The 21,431-nt window shown below is 35.3% G+C and overlaps 1 protein-coding gene across 1 annotated transcript in view; it reads right to left on the reverse strand.

The window, feature by feature from the left end:
• LOC117400447 (N-acetylneuraminate 9-O-acetyltransferase-like) overlaps window positions 1-21,431 on the reverse strand; it is a 42,588-nt gene that overhangs the window by 9,405 nt on the left and 11,752 nt on the right. The window contains exons 2-8 of the mRNA XM_034000427.3: window positions 14,987-15,083; window positions 14,573-14,693; window positions 14,067-14,111; window positions 8,792-8,857; window positions 8,185-8,229; window positions 843-966; window positions 410-624 (exon numbers count right to left, since the gene is read on the reverse strand). Coding sequence (XP_033856318.3) covers window positions 410-624; window positions 843-966; window positions 8,185-8,229; window positions 8,792-8,857; window positions 14,067-14,111; window positions 14,573-14,693; window positions 14,987-15,083 — 713 coding nt within the window. The remainder of the gene's footprint in view (window positions 1-409; window positions 625-842; window positions 967-8,184; window positions 8,230-8,791; window positions 8,858-14,066; window positions 14,112-14,572; window positions 14,694-14,986; window positions 15,084-21,431) is intronic.

Below are 21,431 nucleotides of genomic sequence, written 5' to 3' on the forward strand. Positions count from 1 at the left end.
TAGCCATGGATTCGATATAATGGAAGGTCTCCTGAGGCACTGAGGACTAATAATTTCCAAAGCCTCAGGATGAAGCTGTGTAGTGCTCCCTTTTCACCTTCTCACCGAACACCTATTCCAGAGTTAGTTTCAAATACTTTACCTGATGTACACTTGTTTTTCCTAATTTTACAATATAAAACATTCGGGTTATGAGACTTCCTTTCTAGTGTTTCTACTCTTGTAAACTTCAAAATGGAATTTAATGCTGTAAATAAGTAAGCAAATCATTTTTACTGCAGGAATAGTTGTGTACTAGTTCCATTTTGTAAAGACACTTGCAGAAATCATAACCCTATACAAAACTAGACAATGACATGTCTACTACACACTTGCAATATCACAAGAGATAGTACAAGTAGATACTTACAATATCTCTTGTACTTTTGGGGAGATGTAAACCATCCAGGGATTTACTGATGGTCTGTTCAGCTGCCAACCTGGAAGCACGCAGGATCTGAACCTTGGCTTTGGAAACGCTGTTTATGCTGTTGAGTATGCTTAGAGCTGCTTCATTGTACAAGTCTATTTGCTGATTAGTGATCATTTTTCTGTCGTCACGAAGAAGGTCTTCAAGCACTGGATCTGGAGTAAAGAATACGGTTACAATAAAAAAAGAAAACCACGATTTGATAACATAAACCTTAACTTGAATTTTATTATCAATAGTTACTTTATAACTTTGCTGGGAACTGACCAATTGGTCATAGATGGGAATATTTATAAACTTTGATAACACACATCTGTATTTAGAATCACTTTCAAAACGTGAATAAACATCTATACTGTATTTACTGCTTTACCTTGCAGGACCCAGATAACTTCACCATGTTCCGCCAGCTTCTCCAAAAGCTGTGCCATTGATGTGAGGTTGGTTTTATATTGGTTGAGGGCTTCAGTGCTGCCATTGTGTAACTTAATGGACCACTATAGAAATAACCAGAATTAATGTTAAAAGAATATATTATATATATATATATATATATATATATATATATATATATATATATATATATATATATATATATATATATATATATTAGTGAAGGGTTTTAGTCCTTCGGGTTCATTTTCAGCACTTTAAAATTATCCAGCCACACACAAACTTGATTTTTCAAAGCGCGGTTGCGCTATTTTTAATAAACAAATACAAAAACCAAAATAAACAAAACAAACACCTAGCTCTTCTTTGAGCAATAACTGAAACACAAATCAGGAACCTAAACTAAAGACAGGACAGCTAAGCTGTTTACCTGTTGCACAACAAAACAACACACATCAAAAGGCTCTACACTACCTTTTCCTTTTTTTTTTTTTTTTTTATATAGCTGTGCTCACACACCAGCACAGTCAGGCTTCTACACTCTTCAGCAGCCTAGAACAGACTGGCTGCTCTCTTAATACCCTGCACCTGGCTCTAATTTACAATGATAGCCAGGTGCAGGGGATAACAATTAACCAATAATTAAACAATTAACAAAAACCAATTAAACTAAACCAATGTGCATTTGCACATGTTTTTCACGCAGGGAGGATATTAACCCCCTCCCTGCTGTGTTTATATATATATATATATATATATATATATATATATATATATATATATAATTAGCTCAAAGAGCCAGCTGACCAATGTTTCGATATGTTGTACATATCTTTCTCAAGGGAGCCTGTGTTTGAATCAAAACATTGGAGGTATTTATACATTTTTGACGGCATGACAACTACTTGTTATTATTTACATTCAAATCCATGATTTACTCTTATAGGATGTAATGGTGTTCTATATATTGTGACATCATTTTCACTTCTATCTTTGAATCTGTATTAATTCTAATTAACATTATTTTATATAAACTTATATTTTTATTATATCATGCAATGCTGGTTCTGAGGATCAGTCTTGATTTGGCCTCCCCAGCGCATCAGCATGCTCAACTTTTGAATGAATTTTGTTTATTTATTTAAATGTTATATATTTATTGAAGTTAATTAGTTCATTCTTTTCTGTTGAGTCCCGCTGGCATAATCGTGTTCAGTCTATTTATCCATTTACTTTCTTTTATTCTTCTGTAGGTCGCATTGTCTAATTTTAGCTTTTTCTAATACTACAAACTTTACATCATTTATGTCATGTCCCTGACTGGTGAAGTGCTGTACTATTGGTTCATTCATTTTTTTTACTTCTAATTAATGAGAAGGTGGTTCTGAATTCTTTTATATAAAGTAGTTCCAGTCTCTCCAACATATTTGATTTCATCACATTTTTCACAGGCTATTCCATAAACGACATTGCTATTTTTACAGTAGGTATTAGTTTTTAGTGGATATGTGGTGTTCTTATGTTTAATTATATTTTTGCTTTTGTCCATGTATTTACACACTTTACATCTACTGGTGCACATGTTCGTAGAACCTATTTTGTCAATTATTCTGTGAACTAAAATATCACCTAAATTAGCTTCTCTTTTGAATGCTACAACTGGGGCCTAAAGAAATACTTTTAATTTTTCTGAATTATGTAGAATCCGCAAGTGTTTCCAAACTATTTTAGAAATACTGGGCAAAAGTTTAGAGTAAGTCATTATTAATGGGACTCTTTTGACCTTTTTATCTCTATTTTTATAATCTAGTAGATCATCTCTCTTTAGTTTATCCACTTTTCTTAACTCCATCTCTATAATTCTTTCTTTGTATCCTCTTTTTAATATGTGTTTTTAATATATTTCTTTGTTTTATATAGTCACTTTCTTTTGAGCATATTCTTCGTATTCTTATTCCTAGACCCTTTGGGATTGCCCTTTTAGTGTGTATTGGATGTGCAGAGGACATGTGTAAATACTGGTGCATGTCAGGTTTACAGAAGAGGTCAGTCTCAATTGAACCTTCAAGTTTTACTATGGTATCTAAAAATTCTATTTCTTTCCTTGTCCATCGAAGGTCCACCTTAATATTACTGTGTATTTCATTTGCCATTTTATGAAACTGGAAAAGAGATTATTCTCCATGTGTCCAAACCCCCAAAATATCATCTACAAACCGAATGTATTCTAAAGGTTCTCTTTCCGATTTTCTACGTAATTGTTCTTCCCATTTCCCCATGTATGTACTGGCAAAATGCATTCCTAATTTAGATCCTATTGCTGTACCATCGTTTTGTTTGTAATTCTTATTAACAAATGTAAAATAACTGTTTCCTAAAACTACGTTGATCATGTTCAGCACCTCTGCTGTTGGTATTGATTTATTTAGTCTATTATCTAGTGCTTTTTGACAAGCTTCTTTACGAGGGACACTTGGGTACAAGGATTTTACGTCCATACAAAATAAAATTTTATTCTCTGGAAGGTTGTGTTTTAGTGATTCAAGTCTTTTTAAAAATTGTGTTGTATCCTTAACATAGCTTGGTAATTTCTCAACGTGCGACCGAAGTTGTTTTTCTGCTATTTCAGCTATTATGTGTGTTGGATTATCAATTGTACTGACTATCATTCGCATAGGGTGATTTTCTTTGTGCATTTTAGGATTTCCTCTTGCTAGGCCTGTTCTTGCATGACGTGGCTGCATGTATTTTTTAAATTCTTTTGATATAATTCCTTTATTGTATAGTCTCTCCGCAATTTCCTTAACCTCTTTTACCGATTTATTGATCTTATTGCTTTTAACTTCTTCATATGTATATGTATTATTTAATTCACATTCTACAGATTTCATGTAGTCATCTGTGTTCATTATAACTATTCCTGAGCCTTTATCTGCTGGTCTTATCATTATATCATCATCATTTAACAACTCAGTCATAGCTTGTTCTTCAATATTGGTTAAATTAAGTTTACGTCTTTTCTTTAGTCCTGCTATTATTTCTTGTTTAACTACTTCAATATACATATCTAACCATTTATCTCTTCCATCCGGAGGAGTCCATGTTATACATTGTAGAAGATCAGTAAACTTATCCAAGAAGCTAATATGTATATAACTTATGGTCAGTTTTATTTATTTTACAGTAGTCACTGAAAGTATGTAATAGTTTACAGAAAGTCTACCCTAGGATAACCTATCTCAGTGTCAAAGGTTAAACTAATTAGTGTCAACTGAATAACCTATCAAGGTTATTTATAAGAGGTTATTTTCTGGCAATAAAATAAAAATTATACTAAAAAATAAGGGGGGACTGGGTAGTAACACATAATGCATAAATTCTAGTGTGTATGTTACACTCAGTCAGGATTCGGTCAGTCACCAACAAAAATAACCATTTTGTGATTTGAGCATTTCAAAATGATCAAAGAAAGAAATTAAAAGTTATTTCGGTCTTTGAGCAAAAATATCAAACAAGCAAATAACAAAGTAGAAAAGAACAGACAGCAGTAAAGAGATATAATCAAATTGCAAAATGTGCTTTGAGGAAATGCACAGTTCCTGAACAGATTTAATTTCTTGCAAGTGCAACAAGTTTTGTCAAAGAAGTGCTTCTGTGTGTGTAAAGGCGTTCAGTGCAATTCTAAATGCCACAGTAGCAAGACTTGCAAAACCAAATAAATACAGTGATTTGTATGTTTCTAAATCTAAATTGTAGTGTTGTAAATCGAACCCTGACGTTGACATTGATTATCGTGCAAATTGTAATCGACTATTATCGATCATTATCGAGTTAAAATGCTTAAAAACTTCCCTCACAGTAAGAGTTTAAAGGAACAATAAATCCTCTTTTTTTATAGAGCATGGTATAAACAAATTCCAATGTTTTAAGACACATTTGATAAATACACTGGCATTTAAATATAAATTCATATTTCTGCAGTCAACATCCTTTGCCTTGGTTTGTGTAAAATCTGACAAATTTCCAGTGCAAACATAATGGCATATTAAGAAAAAAAAGAAACCCCAACCGCACTATCCAAAGGAGAAGAAAAAAAAGAAAACAAAAAAAAGGTTTGAAACCTACATTAACATTATGGCCCGTTCACATTTTTTTAATTTGCTTTTTGGTTACAATTTATGAATTACGTGGCCCAGCTTCTGCTAGTGAAAGCAGCCGTCCCTTCCAGTGTGCCGCGGCTGCAGAGATGCATTACACTTTGCATAGCCATATAGATTTGCATTATCTTGAGTGAATACAACTATATCGTCATTTTTTCCAAACAGGACATTAGAGGTAGCCTATCCTTTCCTGCAACAGAACTTTTGACAGCAACAACCCCAGCTGATAATTTTATTTTGCGTCTCCATACTTGAATATGTATAATTTCTCTTTCATACATGTATGTAGATTTATTATTAATTGACTTACTTGCCCACATCGCAACCAAGATAGGATTAATATCTCTCTTACATGTATAGGCCTAATCAATCTACATACCACGTCGCAGCCAAAAAACATGACACAGACCGTGAAATTCATTCTTCAGTGAAAACTGTCTATTTTGTGTACTTTTACCCTGCACTTAAATCCAATTAAGTTATGTGTATCGGTCCAGGTTCCCGACGTGATTATAAGCCTGTTTCAATTTCAAAAAGAAAACTGGACAGGATTTATTGATTGACACTTAACAGCAGCCAATAACCACTTTGGGCTGTCCTCACTGATTGGTAGATATAGGCATCCGCGGCAGGTTTAGTATCCTAGGAGATCTCAACTGATATTGTTAGGTGAGCGAACATTTTGCGAGTGTCCAAAATGAAATTAAAAAAAATCTACAATAATTACTGCAGCGGATAGTGTACAATAATTTAGCATTCTACTGGTGGCAAACTATTTAGTATAACCTGCAACGTTTCATTGGATCACATACGTCGAGCTCCGAACCAGCGGCATTTAGACGGAGACAGCAATCAAAAACGAAAAAGGTTGCAGATCGTGCATTGCTTCAAAACAAAAAGGTAAAATAATAATAATAATAATAATAATAATAATAATAATAATAATAATAATCTGAAACAGCGGCACGTGACAACGTAGTAATGTTAAATATTAGTTTTGCTCAAGACAGACAGCTACAGTTGGGACTGATTTAAAACAAAATATGTATAAACTATATTAACAAAGCAGGGTACTCTTGATCTCTGCATCATCATCCTGTATTTGTTCACAGATGATACTCAGTAACTTTTAGAAGCAAAAACACAGATTACGTTCTTGACAGTAAGTTAATATATACAAGACACACTTAATTTCATGGAATATTCGATTTCATTAAAATATTAATCGATTTGTTATCGTGGGGTCCCAATCGATATAATTCGATTATTATCGTTACAGCCTACAAAATAGTATTTTTTTTTTAAATGAGCTCTCATTATGGTTTCTTTATATGTATCTAATTTGATTGAGCTACTTTAAATTTGACCTGACTCTTATTAATCTAAACCAGGGGTTCTCAAACTTTTTTTGCTGCCCCCCCCCCCCCCCCCCCCCTTTGGAAATGTTTCAGGTTGTGACGACACCCCCACCCCAAGTACATCATCATATGAAATTACTGTACATAGTACATAGGAACCCTAAATAAAAGCATGGACATGCAATCATTATGCCTGCAGTCAACGGAGCCACAGCCTTTCTAAAAGTGTGTGGGGCAAGATCCACGGATGAGGGCTTGAGGAGTAGTAACGGTTTTCAGGAATAAATATTTTATTTTTTATTTTTAGCTAATATAAAATGCACTTTTATTTCGACCAAACCTCTCAACTGTAAAATAACCAGATTACAAAATGAAACCATAATAGTAGACCCACAGAGGCGGAGGTGTTTAAATCAACAGCAAGTCTATCATTTGTGTCGCTTGTTTCTGCTTCAAGATGGTTGTTCTGTGTGAATTAAGACTTAATTTTGCCATCAGAAATGGAACGAAGCATCGAAAACTTGCATATAGTAAATCGGTACCGTCAACTTGTAGACTCCTCCGATTTGTAAATAACACCCATTTCTTTAAGTTCTACTTCTTCCGGGGGAAATGTAGGCATTTAAGAAACACTGTTCCGGTATGAAAAATTTTCATCTTAAGGCCATTGCACACTGGATCCGATTTTAACGTGCGTCTAAGAAAAAAAAAAGATCATGTGCATTTCCTATTGCACCTTGCACACGGAGGGCTCTATGTACTAATATTACTTCCATGTTCGTAAATATTCTACTGCGAATTCGTAGACTCCGTCCTTCGTAGAATTTCTGCGTGTGATTTACTATGCAGCTCTTTTTCGTGAACAACTACCGTCATTTTACCGCAAGTTTACGAACAGCATAAAATTACCGCTTTATACAGGAGAGATCAGAGTTTGCATCTCAGTATAAATAGATTCGCAACGCCAAAGGTCAAGATTTAGAACTTGCGTAAGTAAAGTAAACATTACAATGTAACAGTGGAGCGCATACAGACCCTGGGCACGGCAAAAACAAACCAAAACATAATCTAAAAGAAAGGGTCCCCAAAAATGGAAAGCATGAATAAAACTAAGCTTGTTTCTATATAACATGGTACATATGCACAGTAATTCTGCAGGCTACGGAGGTAAATACTTTCTGCTGGGTTTCATTTGTCTATGCACTACGTCAGTAACTTTAACTTCTAACAGGTACTGTATAGTATTATTGTAAAGCCAGCACCCCCCGCCCCCCGCCCCCGCCCCCCGCCATGCTGTAGGAAGCACTGCACTGTGCTCCGACTGTAGGCAATTTGAGAAAATAATATGTGTGAGCCCTGTCCAGTTGTTTGGCTTGGATTTTGGTATTGGAGCTTTAGTTTCTCGCACTGTCCATGTAATTTAGGGTTACCGTGTTTGCAGTAACTCGACAGACAGTACTTGCACAAACAAACTCGCTTGAAGTTTAATGTTTGAGGTCACTATCCTCCTAAAATGCTTTCCACGACCCTCTTGCAAATAAAGCCACGGTCTCAATTGGTTAACTTCCTGCATAAATAATAAATACATAAATAATGAACCACTGACATGTATCTTATTAAATATCATTTACTGATTTCATGTTCATTCAATGAAATTATATTTTATTAAAAACTTAGTATTTCACTTGCTGCCCATTTTTAAACGCCCCACAAAATCGGTGATTGACCAAGTCCTGACTAAAGTGCAAAATATATAACTATACATATTTAAAACGAGATATGTAGGTTATGAGAATCTACTTACAGTAGCTGCTCCCAAAACAATCATGTCTGGTTTTAGTGAGGTACCCTAAAATCAAAAACAAAGGTTAGTCAGTGAATGCTGATAACTGTGTACTGTACACTAGAGCAACCAAATGTTATGTATGTATTTAATGTTTTGTCAAGCAGATTAAAAATTAGGTGGTATCTCTAATGTTTCATTAAAAAAAAAAAAAAGGAAAACAAAGTTATGACTGTTTCATTTCCCCTCACTAGCCATTTATTGGTTATTCTCACCAATATACAGTACCTTTAAGAGTTTTTTTTTTTTTTTTTAGAAGACATAATACTTAAGTGTGCTATGCCTGTTAGAGAGCTAGCCTTCATGTCTCCATGGTAACCAGCAACCACCTGTGAGTGAAAAGATTCACAGGATAGAATCTCACATGGAGGGAAAAAAGATGGAAAAAAAAAAACAGGACGTGGGTGTTTTTGTTAACAAAAACAAAGCTTCCCCAAGGGCATAATGTAAGGAAAATGGTCAGAGGTGTGTATTGTTACCTCAGAATACCATTCTGTACCAGAAAATGAAGCAAATATCTCCTTATACCAGAAAAGTATTTCTGAAAAATTATTACTTAAACACAAACCTCTAATGTCCAAGATGTTAAAGATTCCTTCATAGAACTGTTAACTTCTGTATGCCATAGGAAGTCCTTTAGAGAGATGAAAAGGAAGATATTTAATTCAGATATTTTTAATGAAGTTGAATGTTTAACATATCAAAAATGCCATGTCAAGCAGTTTTTCTTTTGTTTTTTTTTTAAACTCAATACCACATCATTATTTATAAACACCATCATAAACTTCCACCAAAATGAAATTCACCACACATTTTGCTGCCGTAGTATCTGGAGTGGGTTTCAGGAATCCACAAGCTAGTATATCTTTTTTTTTTTTTTTTTTTTTTAAACAAACCAAAGGTGGCTCGTCAGCCGAGACAAGCAAGGCATGGCCTCACCAATAATTCCCAAAGGAATATTCATTTTATTTAATTGAGAAATATAAAATACATTAACCATATTAAATACATTTAAGTCCACAGAAGTGCTAGTGACATTATTTAAAAGTCTCAACTCTCTTTCACCAGCAGTGAAAGCACAACATAGAAAGCTGGAACAATGCAGTGCTACCGCTCTGCTGCATGAGGCACAAACTTTGAGCGCCTCACAAAGCTGCTTGTTACCATGGCAACTCACCATGCTGGGGAATCCCTACTGGATTTGGAGCAGTTCGAATTTGTGCGATTTTAATTTGTTTAATAATGGCTTTAGTTGAATCTGGTATTGTATGCAACCTGAGGAAAATAAGCTTTACAGTAAGATCCCAAGAAGAGAGACGCTCAATTGTTAGACGGAAGAATAACACTAGCACTGGAGATTCTGAAGAAAGACGGTAAACGAACGCGGAAGGGGTCATAGTAAAAGGAAGATCGGGATGATTGGGTGACTGGGATGATTGCCTGCAATTACTCCGACAGACACTAGAGGCCACTACAATAACGCCTATGCTTTACTTACTATGTTACTGTGTTTTGGTAGACACCTCTTCTAATCTAGCTGTAATTGTGAAATACGTATTTGAATATACATTTTTCAGAAGAAATACTGTTAACAGTCTGCAGTGGGAAAATGGCAAAAAACACAACACTATTTTCTGCCAATTCTTACTGGTATGATGGATATTAAAATATATTTGAGTAATATGGCAAACACTGTAGGTACACATTTTACACAAATTACATCTATTTTTACTGGGAAGATGGTTGTTACAAAAGTTTTCATTGGGAAGATGGCCAAGAAACACAAGTCATTCATATCACTGTTTTCTTACAACTTCTACTAGGAAGATGGCTCTTATAAAAGGTTTTGTTGAGGAACATGCCACATGTTTTAACAATTCAGCAAATTGTATAATTAGTACAACAATTATGGTGTTAAATCCAAAAAAAATAAATAACATTTGAGTAAAGGTTTGTAAATGAACAAGTCACATTTTTTATGGATTTCTAAATGGAGGTGTATAGACAGACATATCGATCAGACAGTGACCGTACTGTCATAATTTGCAGAAATACCATCTTTGGCTCAGGCATGCACTCTACCTTTTGTTGTTGAATTCTACATATGCTGCACTTTGTGCATGAAAATAAAAATAAGTGTGCATTAATACATTTACATACTGGTGCTGAAGTGGCACTTGTGTCCCTGTTTACTTTAGGCTGAAGAGGTGAGTTTCAATAGTTGAGAATGCAGACCGTATGCGCAGACATCACAGCGAGGGACATTACCGCGCCGACCATTACAGCGACTGCCCATAACAGCGATATGACATCACCACATCGAACTACAATTACCATAAGACTGCGAAGTTCACAAACGTGTCACTTACCAGGAACTCCCCGCCCCCGCCCCCCTCAGTATGCAGGTTTTAATATGACCTAGCAGTGTCAGTGAGTCTCGTATTGCACAATTGCAAAACAGTTGCATACCAGGTTTGATGAAGATATCTTGCAGATCGAAACGTTGATCTTGGGTATAATAAAAAATATAAACACTTTGGAGCATAATATAAAAAGTGTGCGGGTACTATGTTTGTTTAAACTTTAAAATCTTTCTACCCTACACCATTTCTCAGAGCATCCATTTCTCAAGGAAGAAATAAACAGTGGTTGTTATTACTGCTATTTTGGCCCCAAAACTGCCTTTGCTGTGTTTCTTTTGTCCGCGACCGCTACAATACATAGAAACGTTTGCTTGCCTGTTTGGCAGGGAACCTAAAAATGTAATCCTGCAAGCTGCTAGAGAATAGATTTATATCGTGTGTGTGTGCGTATACAGTGTCATCCAAAGTTTACAACCCCTAATCTATGAAAGTGTAACACCCTAAAATTAATGTTGAATACATGTATATAGTACATTCCTAAACACCCCTATAGATAAATATAGATGGTACATTCCTAAAATCCCATTATTCTTCTGTTTTCTAATATAAATAAAAATTTCCAAAACAAAAAAGTTCAGCTTGTTACAGTTACGTACTGCTTTGTTTGTGTTGTGCTCTTGTAGCCCTGAATAAATATATTTTCAAAGGAACAAGAAATCACCATTTAATGTGTGCAACAGAAACATTAAATAATAATGAATACTACTACATGCCAAGCAAGTACATAAAGGGGAATTATCTGACTAGAACATTTTAATTTCAAACAAAACAGAACTTGCTCATGCTAGAAAGAAAACAGTGGGTTAAGTACGGATACGACAGGGCAGAGATGCAAGGACAAAAGTATAAAGTTAAATTATTTAAAAAACAAATCTGTATAAAATATACACGCTTTTACTGCATGGATGTTTTACTTATTATATTTACCAGTCTAATTATGATGGTGTGTATGGGAAAAGTGGAAAAAAAAAACTGTAGTTATTTGTTTATTTAGCAGACGTCTTTATCCAAGGCGACTTACAGAGACTAGGGTGTGTGAACTATGCATCAGCTGCAGAGTCACTTACAACTACGTCTCACCCGAAAGACGGAGCACAAGGAGGTTAAGTGATTTGCTCACGGTCACACAATGAGTCAGTGGCTGAGGTGGGATTTAAACCGGGGACCTCCTGGTTACAAGCCCTTTTCTTTAACCACTGGACCACACAGCCTCCTACAGTCTTCTGCAATCAGAAAATCTGTGGTGAACCCCGCTCTGACTGCATCGTTTGTCCGAGTTCCTGTTAAGTGATGCTTTTGTGAACTTCGCAGAGTCTTCTGGGAATTGTAGTTTGGCGCAGTGGTGTCGTAGTGCTGTTATGGGCAGTCACTGTAACGATAATGTCCTTCGCGGTAATGTCGGTGCGGTTTTGGATTCGCTGTTATGTCATGTAACTAATGCAGACTGCAGGTCCCTATGGTAGCTGGTACATGCACCTGCAATAGCCATCTTCCCACTAAAATAGCTAGAAAGAAGTGATACGAGTAACTAGACAGGGTTTCTTGGCGATCTTCCCTAATAAACACGTTTGTAAAACTTTCTGTTTGTAAAAAATTCCCCCAGCTTGCCTCATAAAACAATTTATAATACTCATCTTCCCAGCAAGCAATGTGGCATATTACCACAAAAAAAATCATTGGGGCAAAAGAAAAAAAAAAAAACTTACCCATGGTCCTAGTAAAAATAGCTAGAAAACAGAGATTTGAGTAGCTGTAGTGTTCTTTGTCATATGACAGAAACTAGGCATTGCCATCTAGTCTACGGGGACTTATTGCAGGCAATCATCCCATCTCCCTTTAATATGACCCCGCAGCGAGGAATTCATAAAATGTAAGGCAGCACTGTGAACAAACTACTGTTTCCTCCTTTCAACTAAATAAGGCAAGGTTACATCTCTTTTAATGGACGTAAAACTGTCAATTTCTTGCCAAGACATGACAAGCTGTCTTGTTTGTTTTGAATTAATGATTTTGTGATACTGTATTTGTGTCTTTATAGTGAATGTTCCACGCTGGTGTCACATAATGACTTGTAGAACTAAATACTATGTGGTTTTAAGGTTCTCATTTGCCAATTGATTATAAAAACTTGTATCCGCAATTCCGTAAATTGTGTGTTTCCAGTGCTAATGTTGTTTTTTTTAATTGATGAGAGTATATTTTACGTAACGACTGCAGTCTTATTTGAATGCATTAAAATGCTCTCAGCGGAGGCATATACGAAATCAGCTGAACAAAGTAAATTTAATTTACTTTTAGTACGTTAGCTATTGAGTGGGGGTGGTAATAACTATTTTGTGATTTGTAACTCACCTGTCAAGAAAGTCACAAGCCGTCACTGAAACAAACCATTTGGGGCACACTGCTACAACAACCATAAACCTACATATAGCCTCATTGCACATCTCAAATTAAAATGCCAAATTGCATAACAAATAACGCAACTTGGGATGAAATGATTTTTCAATAGTACGATACGAATATTTGTGATTATCCTATTGTGGACATTTTAAAATTACCCAATAATCATAGTAAACGATAGTCACATGATTCCACATGGCTGAAGCAAAACAGGAGGAGCTATTTTTTTCAAATAAAAGAGGGTAAAATCATCGGTGTTGCTGTATTTTAGCTACAAAAAAAAAAAAAAAGATATAAAAGGGGAAATACCATAGAAGACGGCCATTCAGTTTGCAGAATATATGTGGCAAAACCACAACAACCAAAGCATGAACAACTTTAAACATGATGTGGCACTTCCTTACTTACCATCCAGTGGAGTTCAGAGATGTTCCTAAATCATAAGTCATTTTATTTTAAAAAAAAGGGGACCCTATATAAATCTTTCAGTAATGTTTAATTTACAATGTTTATGAGTAAAAAGACTATTACAGGGCCTGGCCATTTATATTTAAAACAAAATACAGTTTTAATAAAGAATTTCCTAAACCATAAGCCTTTTCAAGAAAGCAAAAATTGAGAGACTATAAATGTTTTGTTTGAGGCCTAATAAAAAAAACAGTTGTTTATTGTTTATATTTTGTATTATTGAGTTAAATGGTCTGATAAATCTACTGCTGGCTTCCAGTGTCTAGTGTCTCCTTGCTGTGGTGATATAGAAAAACATAAGACATTTGGTGATTCTCTCAGTGTCATGGTATGTATTTTCATTCTTGCTATAGCTTGCTTTTTTTTTTTTTTAACTCTCTGCAGTTTCTTGGTATTGCAGATGATACACCAGAGGAAAAAAACACTTAGTTAAATTTACTATCATTTCATCCCTAAACGCAACCCATCAAAACTATAATGATTTATTTAATAAACAGCGACAACAGTAAGATAAAATCAGTCCAATGACTTTTTGTAGTGAAAAGAGCTCACCACTTTCAGAGAAGCACTTCCGTCTTCAAAAGCAATGTTTTCATGCTATAGAAATAAAATAAAAATAAATATCAGCATACCAAAAGCAAAAAAGCTTTCAAAAGTGCATTTTTAGAATTATTGTAGGCATCTGCAATACAACTGAATAATAAAATAAATTGACAATCTGAAATAATTACCTTAACCACAATTACAGTAAAATGTATGTTAGCACCCTTCTAAAAGTTTACCACGGCACTTTTAGCACGCTCTTCCCATGGTCGTACTATGCAATTACCATAGTTTACCCTGGTTTGCCATGTTTTTATTTCTTCTTCTTTTAATATACTTCAGCATACCTGTGTGCTTTACAATGCTTACCTATACTTCACCATGTTTTCACTGTGCTTTTATTATACTTTGCTATGCTCTTACTACGGGAAACTTGTATAAAAGGTATTCCTCCTTCTTAGACATTTGGACCTGTACAGAAGCTGACATTAAATAATATTACTAAAAAAACATACCTTCATTCCTCCTTCTTTAACTTCAAAGTTTATTATATTAACGTATGAATAGAAAAGCTGTCGAATTCTGGAATCTCCTATAAATGCTATGTGCTTCTCAGAAAGGCAGCTCTTCGCTTCACTGGAATATAAAAAATAATATACAACTGTCAGATATAACAAATGGCAACTTTCAGGACTGTCACAATTTGCCCAACTGGACGAGGCAGTAGACAATAGGTTGGCCAAGCAGTAGCTAGAAGGGCAGAGATGTGGAGATGAAGGAATGTGAATGAATCCAACACAAAAGGGGAGAGTTACTTGTCTATGTATGTTTTGTTCAGATTTGAAGTTTGAATTAATGTGAACCCAAGTTTGAAAACTTTTTTGGTGTTTATGTAAAACAAGAAAAATATTATATCTTTTTTTACTCACTTGCTTTTATATCTGTGCATCATACACCCATAAGGTTGCCATGCATTCTCGCCCAGCAATCTACCACTGGAGAGAAGACGCTCACAGGTGTCGCCACCTACAAAGCAAGAACAACAAATTGTGAATGTGGGTAATTCAGTACATCAGTTTCATAAACAGCTAAAACCTGTGGGCGAGGAGGATGACAGCAGGTTATGTAGGAGGTTAACACTATATTCATGGAACACTGGGGCAAGAATTCTGAGGAGATAATTTACTCCAATAAATGTACTGGCAGACAAATTAATTCTGACAACAAGCACCACCAGTCTGTAGTTATAGTTGCCTTGTATGAACTGTTTATGTGCCTAATGTTTCTTTCCTTCAACAGACTTCCTCAGGACAAGTAAGATTTATTTAATTATTACGTTAGCTACAATAGCTTGAAGGAAATCGGGTTTGAACAACATCCTTATAATAAAAGTCATAATCATTTACTGTAGCATTCAGTAAATGAGGACAGCAATGTTATTATGAACTATACATCAATGCTGCATGAAGAAATCTGTTATTGAGAAACGTAACCTATATGCAGAACATTTAAAAAATAGCACTGTAGACAAGTTTATTTTCATTATCCTACTACCCACAGTTTAACTTTAAAATCTGATTTTGTCAAGATTGATGACTTCAGTGCATCAGATTGCTCTTCTGATAGGATACACGACGTGCATTACACAGTCTGGGTAGGTCATTCACCAGGCTGAAGTTGTTTTGATATTGGACATTTGCAGAACACCTTATAATACTAGAATTACAGTGCCAGCTTCAACCGCTCCTACCAAAAAAACTAAACACAGGAATGGTTTGTCATTTAATTCCTTGTACCTTGCTAAACAAAAGAAAGAAAACATTGCCAGGGTACAATTCAGCAGGGATCCTAGTTTTCCGCAATAAAAAAAAAGAAATTCTCCGACTAAAAAAAAAAAAAAAAGAAAAAAAAGAAAAATCTGCGTTATTCCATGAGGAAAATAGTTTTCCCTGCCACATTATAAGACACACAAACAGTACTATTGTGTAACAGTTAACACAGGAAGTATTTACTGTTGTTCTTGTTACACTTGTTGTGTTTCTATGTTGTATTCTAGTTTATAACTTTAATTATTCTTGAACTGTAACCTTGTATTACAGAGTAACATGCAAGTCTCTGCTAAAAAAAATAAATAAAATAAAAAAATCAAATTCTAAGCAAGTTACAAGCTTACCAGCACTATTAAAATCAAGTCAACTGAACTTGAATACAGGAAGCAGTTTTATTAGACAGGTATGATTATGTAAATTTAAAGCAAAGTTGCCTGTGTTAAAACCACGGTATTTAACTTTAGCAGCTCAAAGTAAACAGCAGATTAAAAAAAAACAAAGAAAAAAAACACAGAATCTATCACGTCCACATTTTCCACCTGTAAGCATGCGCGGTTTCGATTGAGTGGCTTTATTATTATTTATTATTTGTTTATTTAGCAGACGCCTTTATCCAAGGCAACTTAGAGACAAGGGTGTGTGAACTATGCATCACCTGCAGAGTCACTTACAATTTACGTCTTACTCAAAAGACAGAGCACAAGGAGGTTAAGTGACTTGCTCAGGGTCACACAATGAGTCAGTGGCTGAGGTGGGATTTGAACCGGGGACCTCCTGGTTACAAGCCCTTTTCTTTAACCACTGGACCACACAGCTTTACACTCCGATATATAGGTGAAGCACAAATCATCTGGCGATTGTGCATATAGCGCTCTGTGCTGCTCATTATCTTTGCTGTTTTCAACTTGTCGTATCGGTGAAGCACAATGTTTCTGCATTTTTTGCGTTCGTATAAATACTCCAGTAAACATAATTAGTCATTACAATACTCAATTTGGCTGTATTTTATTAACATCAATAGCGGCTGGTTGAATATTTTTTCGGTGTTTGACACATTTGGTGCTCTTATGAAGGTCTTGCGACCAAAAGGTTAGTTTCTATTTTCTTTTAAAGAACAATAAAAAAAGTGAGATTTGGTAAAATAGAGTGCGGGAGTGTTTTATTTTTTCATTTTGTTATTTGGTTTCCTACACACCTGTGATGAGTTTAAATTTATTTTACCTGCAGAAGAAAAACAAAGGAAGAACACAGAAGAGTACAGAAAGTGTAAAGCGACAGAAAGTTATACAGGGTCCCTTTGGATCATTTTTATGCTGGCTTTAATAAAAAAAGTGTATTATTGTTAGTAATTAACTACAGTTTTATCTTGAGGTTAATGTTTTTGATATTACTAACATTTTAAATGGCACACAATTATGCTGAGGTGGGAAGTAAATAGTAACATGATAAACATTTATAGTGCAGACTATTTTGTATTATTTCTAATGACTTTGCCGAATAGAAAGCAAATATGAGTGTCCCCAATGATTCCTAAATACTGTCTTTTTTTTTTTAATTTAGTGGTCGCCAATTATTTTTATTGTTTTTCTCCCCAATTTAGTAATTGGGAGGGGTGAAGACGAACACACGCTGTCCACCGAAGCGTGTGCCGTCAGCCGCCCGCTTCATTACACGCTGCAGACTCACCATGCAGCCACCCAGAGCTACAGTGTCAGAGGACAATGCAGCCCTGGGCAGCTTACAGGCAAGCCCCAGGCACCCAGCCAGACCACAAGGGTCGCTGGTGCACGGTGAACCGAGGACACCCTGGCCGACCTAGCCCTCCCTCCCCCAGGCGGCGCTCGTCCTCGGTTGGCAAAGGAATAGCCTGGACTCGAACCGCCGATGTCCAGACTATAGGGCGCATCCTGCACTCAACGCGGAGCACCTTTACTGGATGAGCCACTCGGGAGCCCCCTTTAAATACTGTCTTAATTCTGTGCAACCAAAGACATGTAATTAAGTTTTAAGAATGCCTGCTGTTTGGTTTTCTGTCTCAGCAGTTTGACAGTCTCAGAAAATTATATAGCTATTAAATAAACCGGAAAAAAAGAAATGTGTTAACCAGATTAATCTGCCATTTATTGCAACTGTGGTACCATTCATTGAGCGAAAATTGTAAAGGGTACTTCAGCTCAAACCTCCCGACAGAAGGGGTAGTTTCAAAAAAAGGTTGAAAACCCTTGTTATAGATGACAAAACCCATTTAATTTTTACATCTCATATAAGTTTTATTTTATATTTGTTCACCTTTCAGTGCGCCCTAATAATGTTTTCATTTGGTTAAATAATCTTTAAACTTTGATTTGGTTGAATATGTTACTTTATTTAAAGAAATGTCAATCCTGACGAAAATTACTTATTTAATACTAATTTTATCATTCCTTTTAATCTGATTTAAATTATTTAAACCACATTTAAAAACTGCACAGTGTACATAGTATACAAAATAAAATAATATACTCATACTTCAAAAATACAAATACTTAGTGATAAAATGTATGGTACAATAATAATAGTAATAAGTCTTATAATCTATTGAGTTAAAGTTAAGTATGATACAATCAAAAACAATGTACTTTTAAAAATATTTAAATTATAATTGATTAGACTTCACAACTTAATGCTGAAAAAATATTTTTGTAAAGAAACACAAGAACAAAGTTTGTACTTTAACAGTTATCAAACACATTGCTTTGTATTTTTTTTTCCCTCTCTCAGAAATGTGGTAAGGAGATCTGGTTAATTAAGTTAAATCTGAAATCCCAGGAACTCTAGTTGACATACTGCTTTGTCTTTAAACTCAAACAAGTGGTATAGGCTACTACTTAGTAGTAAAATAATAGATTTTCAACTGAATCTGTGTATAGATCCGAAGTCCGTCAACCAGAGATGAGGTTTTCATAAGTATCGTGATACGAATCATATCGTTGCTTGCGTATCGTGATACATACCGTACCGTGACCTTGGTGTATCGTCTCACCCCCACCCAGAAGCCATATGTGCTTTGCCTCACTACATTTTCCTTCAAAAATGGCATTATGCACCTTCAAAAGTCGTTGGGAAATCTCTGAACCGCCCTGAACATCCTGAGTAAACACTTCAAGGGTATGTGGCTCAAAGGAAAATTGTGTGCATTACCATCAAATGATTAGCAATTGTGCAAGTGTTAGCCAGACTTAACATGCCTTGTTTCGTTGGCACTTTGCCTCCCCACTTTACAGGGTGCAAAGCAAGCTGCTGTTCATGAATTTTTGCCTCAATCCCTGATCTGATGTGAGCATTTCCTTTGTAATAGTGAGAAAATCCAATTCTCTCCTTTCTTACATGTTTCCTCAGTTACTAGTGTTGTAAATCGAACCCAGACGTTGTGCAAATTCTAAGGGTGATTATCGATCATTATCGAGTTAAAATGCTTTTAAAAAAAAAAAAAAAAAAAAAAAAAAACAGTTTAATGGAACAATAAGACCTCTTTTTATAGAGGATGGTATAAAAGCTCATTCAAACAAATCCCAATGTTTAAGACATGTTTGAGAAATACATCGGCATTTAAATATAGCACTCTTCAATTTTCATATTCCTGCCGTCATGAGCCTTTGCCTTGTTTTGTGTAAAATCTGACAAATTTCCAATGTAAACATAGCGGTAAATTAAGAAAAAAAAAAAAAAAAAAATCAACCCCATTGTCCAAAGGAGAAAAAAAAGGTTTGAAAACTACATTAACATTATGGCCTCTTCACATGGAAATAATTCAATCTTTCTCTTTTTTTTTTTTTTTTTTTTTTTTTTTTAAGTTTGCTGTTGGTTACAATTTATGGATTACGTGGCCCAGCTTCTGCTAGCGAAAGCAGCAGTCCCATCCAGTGTGCTCCGGCTGCAGAGATGCATTTCACTTTTTGCTGTCGTATTTTAATCAAAACTTTCCGTGACTTTGCATAGCCACTTAGATTTGCATCATCTTCAGTGAATACAACTATATAGTCATTTTTCCAAACAGTACATTACGAGGTAGCCTACCATTTCCTACAACAGAACTTTCGACAGTGACAACTCCGGTTGATAATTTTATTTTGCGTCTCCATACTTGAATATGTATAATACCTCTTTCATACATGTATGTGGGTTTATTATTAGTTGAACTGTCCACATATTAACCAAGATATGAAGAATATCTCTTTCATACATAAGAAAGTTTACAAATGAGAGGAGGCCATTTGGCCCATCTTGCTCATTTGGTTGTTAGTAACTTCTTGATCCCAGAATCTCATCAAGCAGCTTCTTCAAGGATCCCAGGGGGTCAGCTTCAACATTACATGTATAGGCCTAATCAATCTACATACTGGAGTGCTGAGAGAACCATTTCGCCCACTTGGATTTGTTTACACTTATACAGTACATTACTAAGGTCCTACCTATTTCACGGCCGTGAATAACGTGACACAGACTGAAATTCAATCTTCACAGTGAAAACTGTCTATTTTGTGTACTTTTACCTACACTTAAATCCAATTAAGTTATGTGTATCGGTCCAGGTTCCCGACGTGATTATAAGCTTGTTTCAATTTCAAAAAGAAAACTGGACAGGATTTATTGATTGACACTTAACAGCAGCCAATAACCACTCTGGGCTGTCCTCACTGATTGGTAGATATGGGCATACGGGGCAGGTTTAGTATCCTAGGAGATCAACTGATATTGCTAAACGAGTGAACATTTTGCGAGTGTCCAAAATGAATAAAACAAAATCTGTAATTACTGCAGCGGCTCGTGTACATTAATTTTACATTCTACTGGTGGCAAACTATTTTGAACAACCAGCAATGTTTCACTGGATCACATACGTCGAGCGCCGAACCAGCGGCATTTAGACTCAGACAGCAATCAAAAACGAAAAAGGTTGTGGATAGTGCACTGCTTCAAAACAAAAAGGTAAAAAAAAACACCAACTTTCTCTGAAGCAGCAGCACGTGACAGCAATGTTAAATATTATTAGTTTCGCTCAAGACAGGCGGCTACAGTTGGGACTGATTTAAAACAAAATAATATGTCTAAAATACCTTAACAAAGCAGGGTACTCTTGATCTCTGCATCATCATCCCGTATTTGTTCACAGATGCATATTCTCCATAACTTTTAGAAGCAACAACACAGATTACATTCTTGACAGTAAATTAATATATGCAAGACACACTTAATTTCATGGAATATTCTATTTCATGAAAATATTATCGATTTGTTATCGTGGGGTCCCAATCAATAAATAATTTGATTATTATTGTTACTGTTGCAAGCCTTTTCTTCTACCTGCTAATAAAGGTCCATTCCTTTACTCTTCCTTCTATTTTTTTATATGATCGTCTTAAAAATTGGCCTGGTTTTAAATTAATCTTTCCCAAAAGCAGATCCTTTTTTATAATTTTGAACCAATTTTCTACAGCTGCTTTGCTGTCTCTTGTTTTGCCTTCAGCAAGCAAACACCCTGTCCACAAAGGAAAAAGTGGAAGAT

This window comes from Acipenser ruthenus, chromosome 4, assembly GCF_902713425.1.
Source record: "Acipenser ruthenus chromosome 4, fAciRut3.2 maternal haplotype, whole genome shotgun sequence".
Lineage (NCBI taxonomy): Eukaryota > Metazoa > Chordata > Actinopteri > Acipenseriformes > Acipenseridae > Acipenser > Acipenser ruthenus.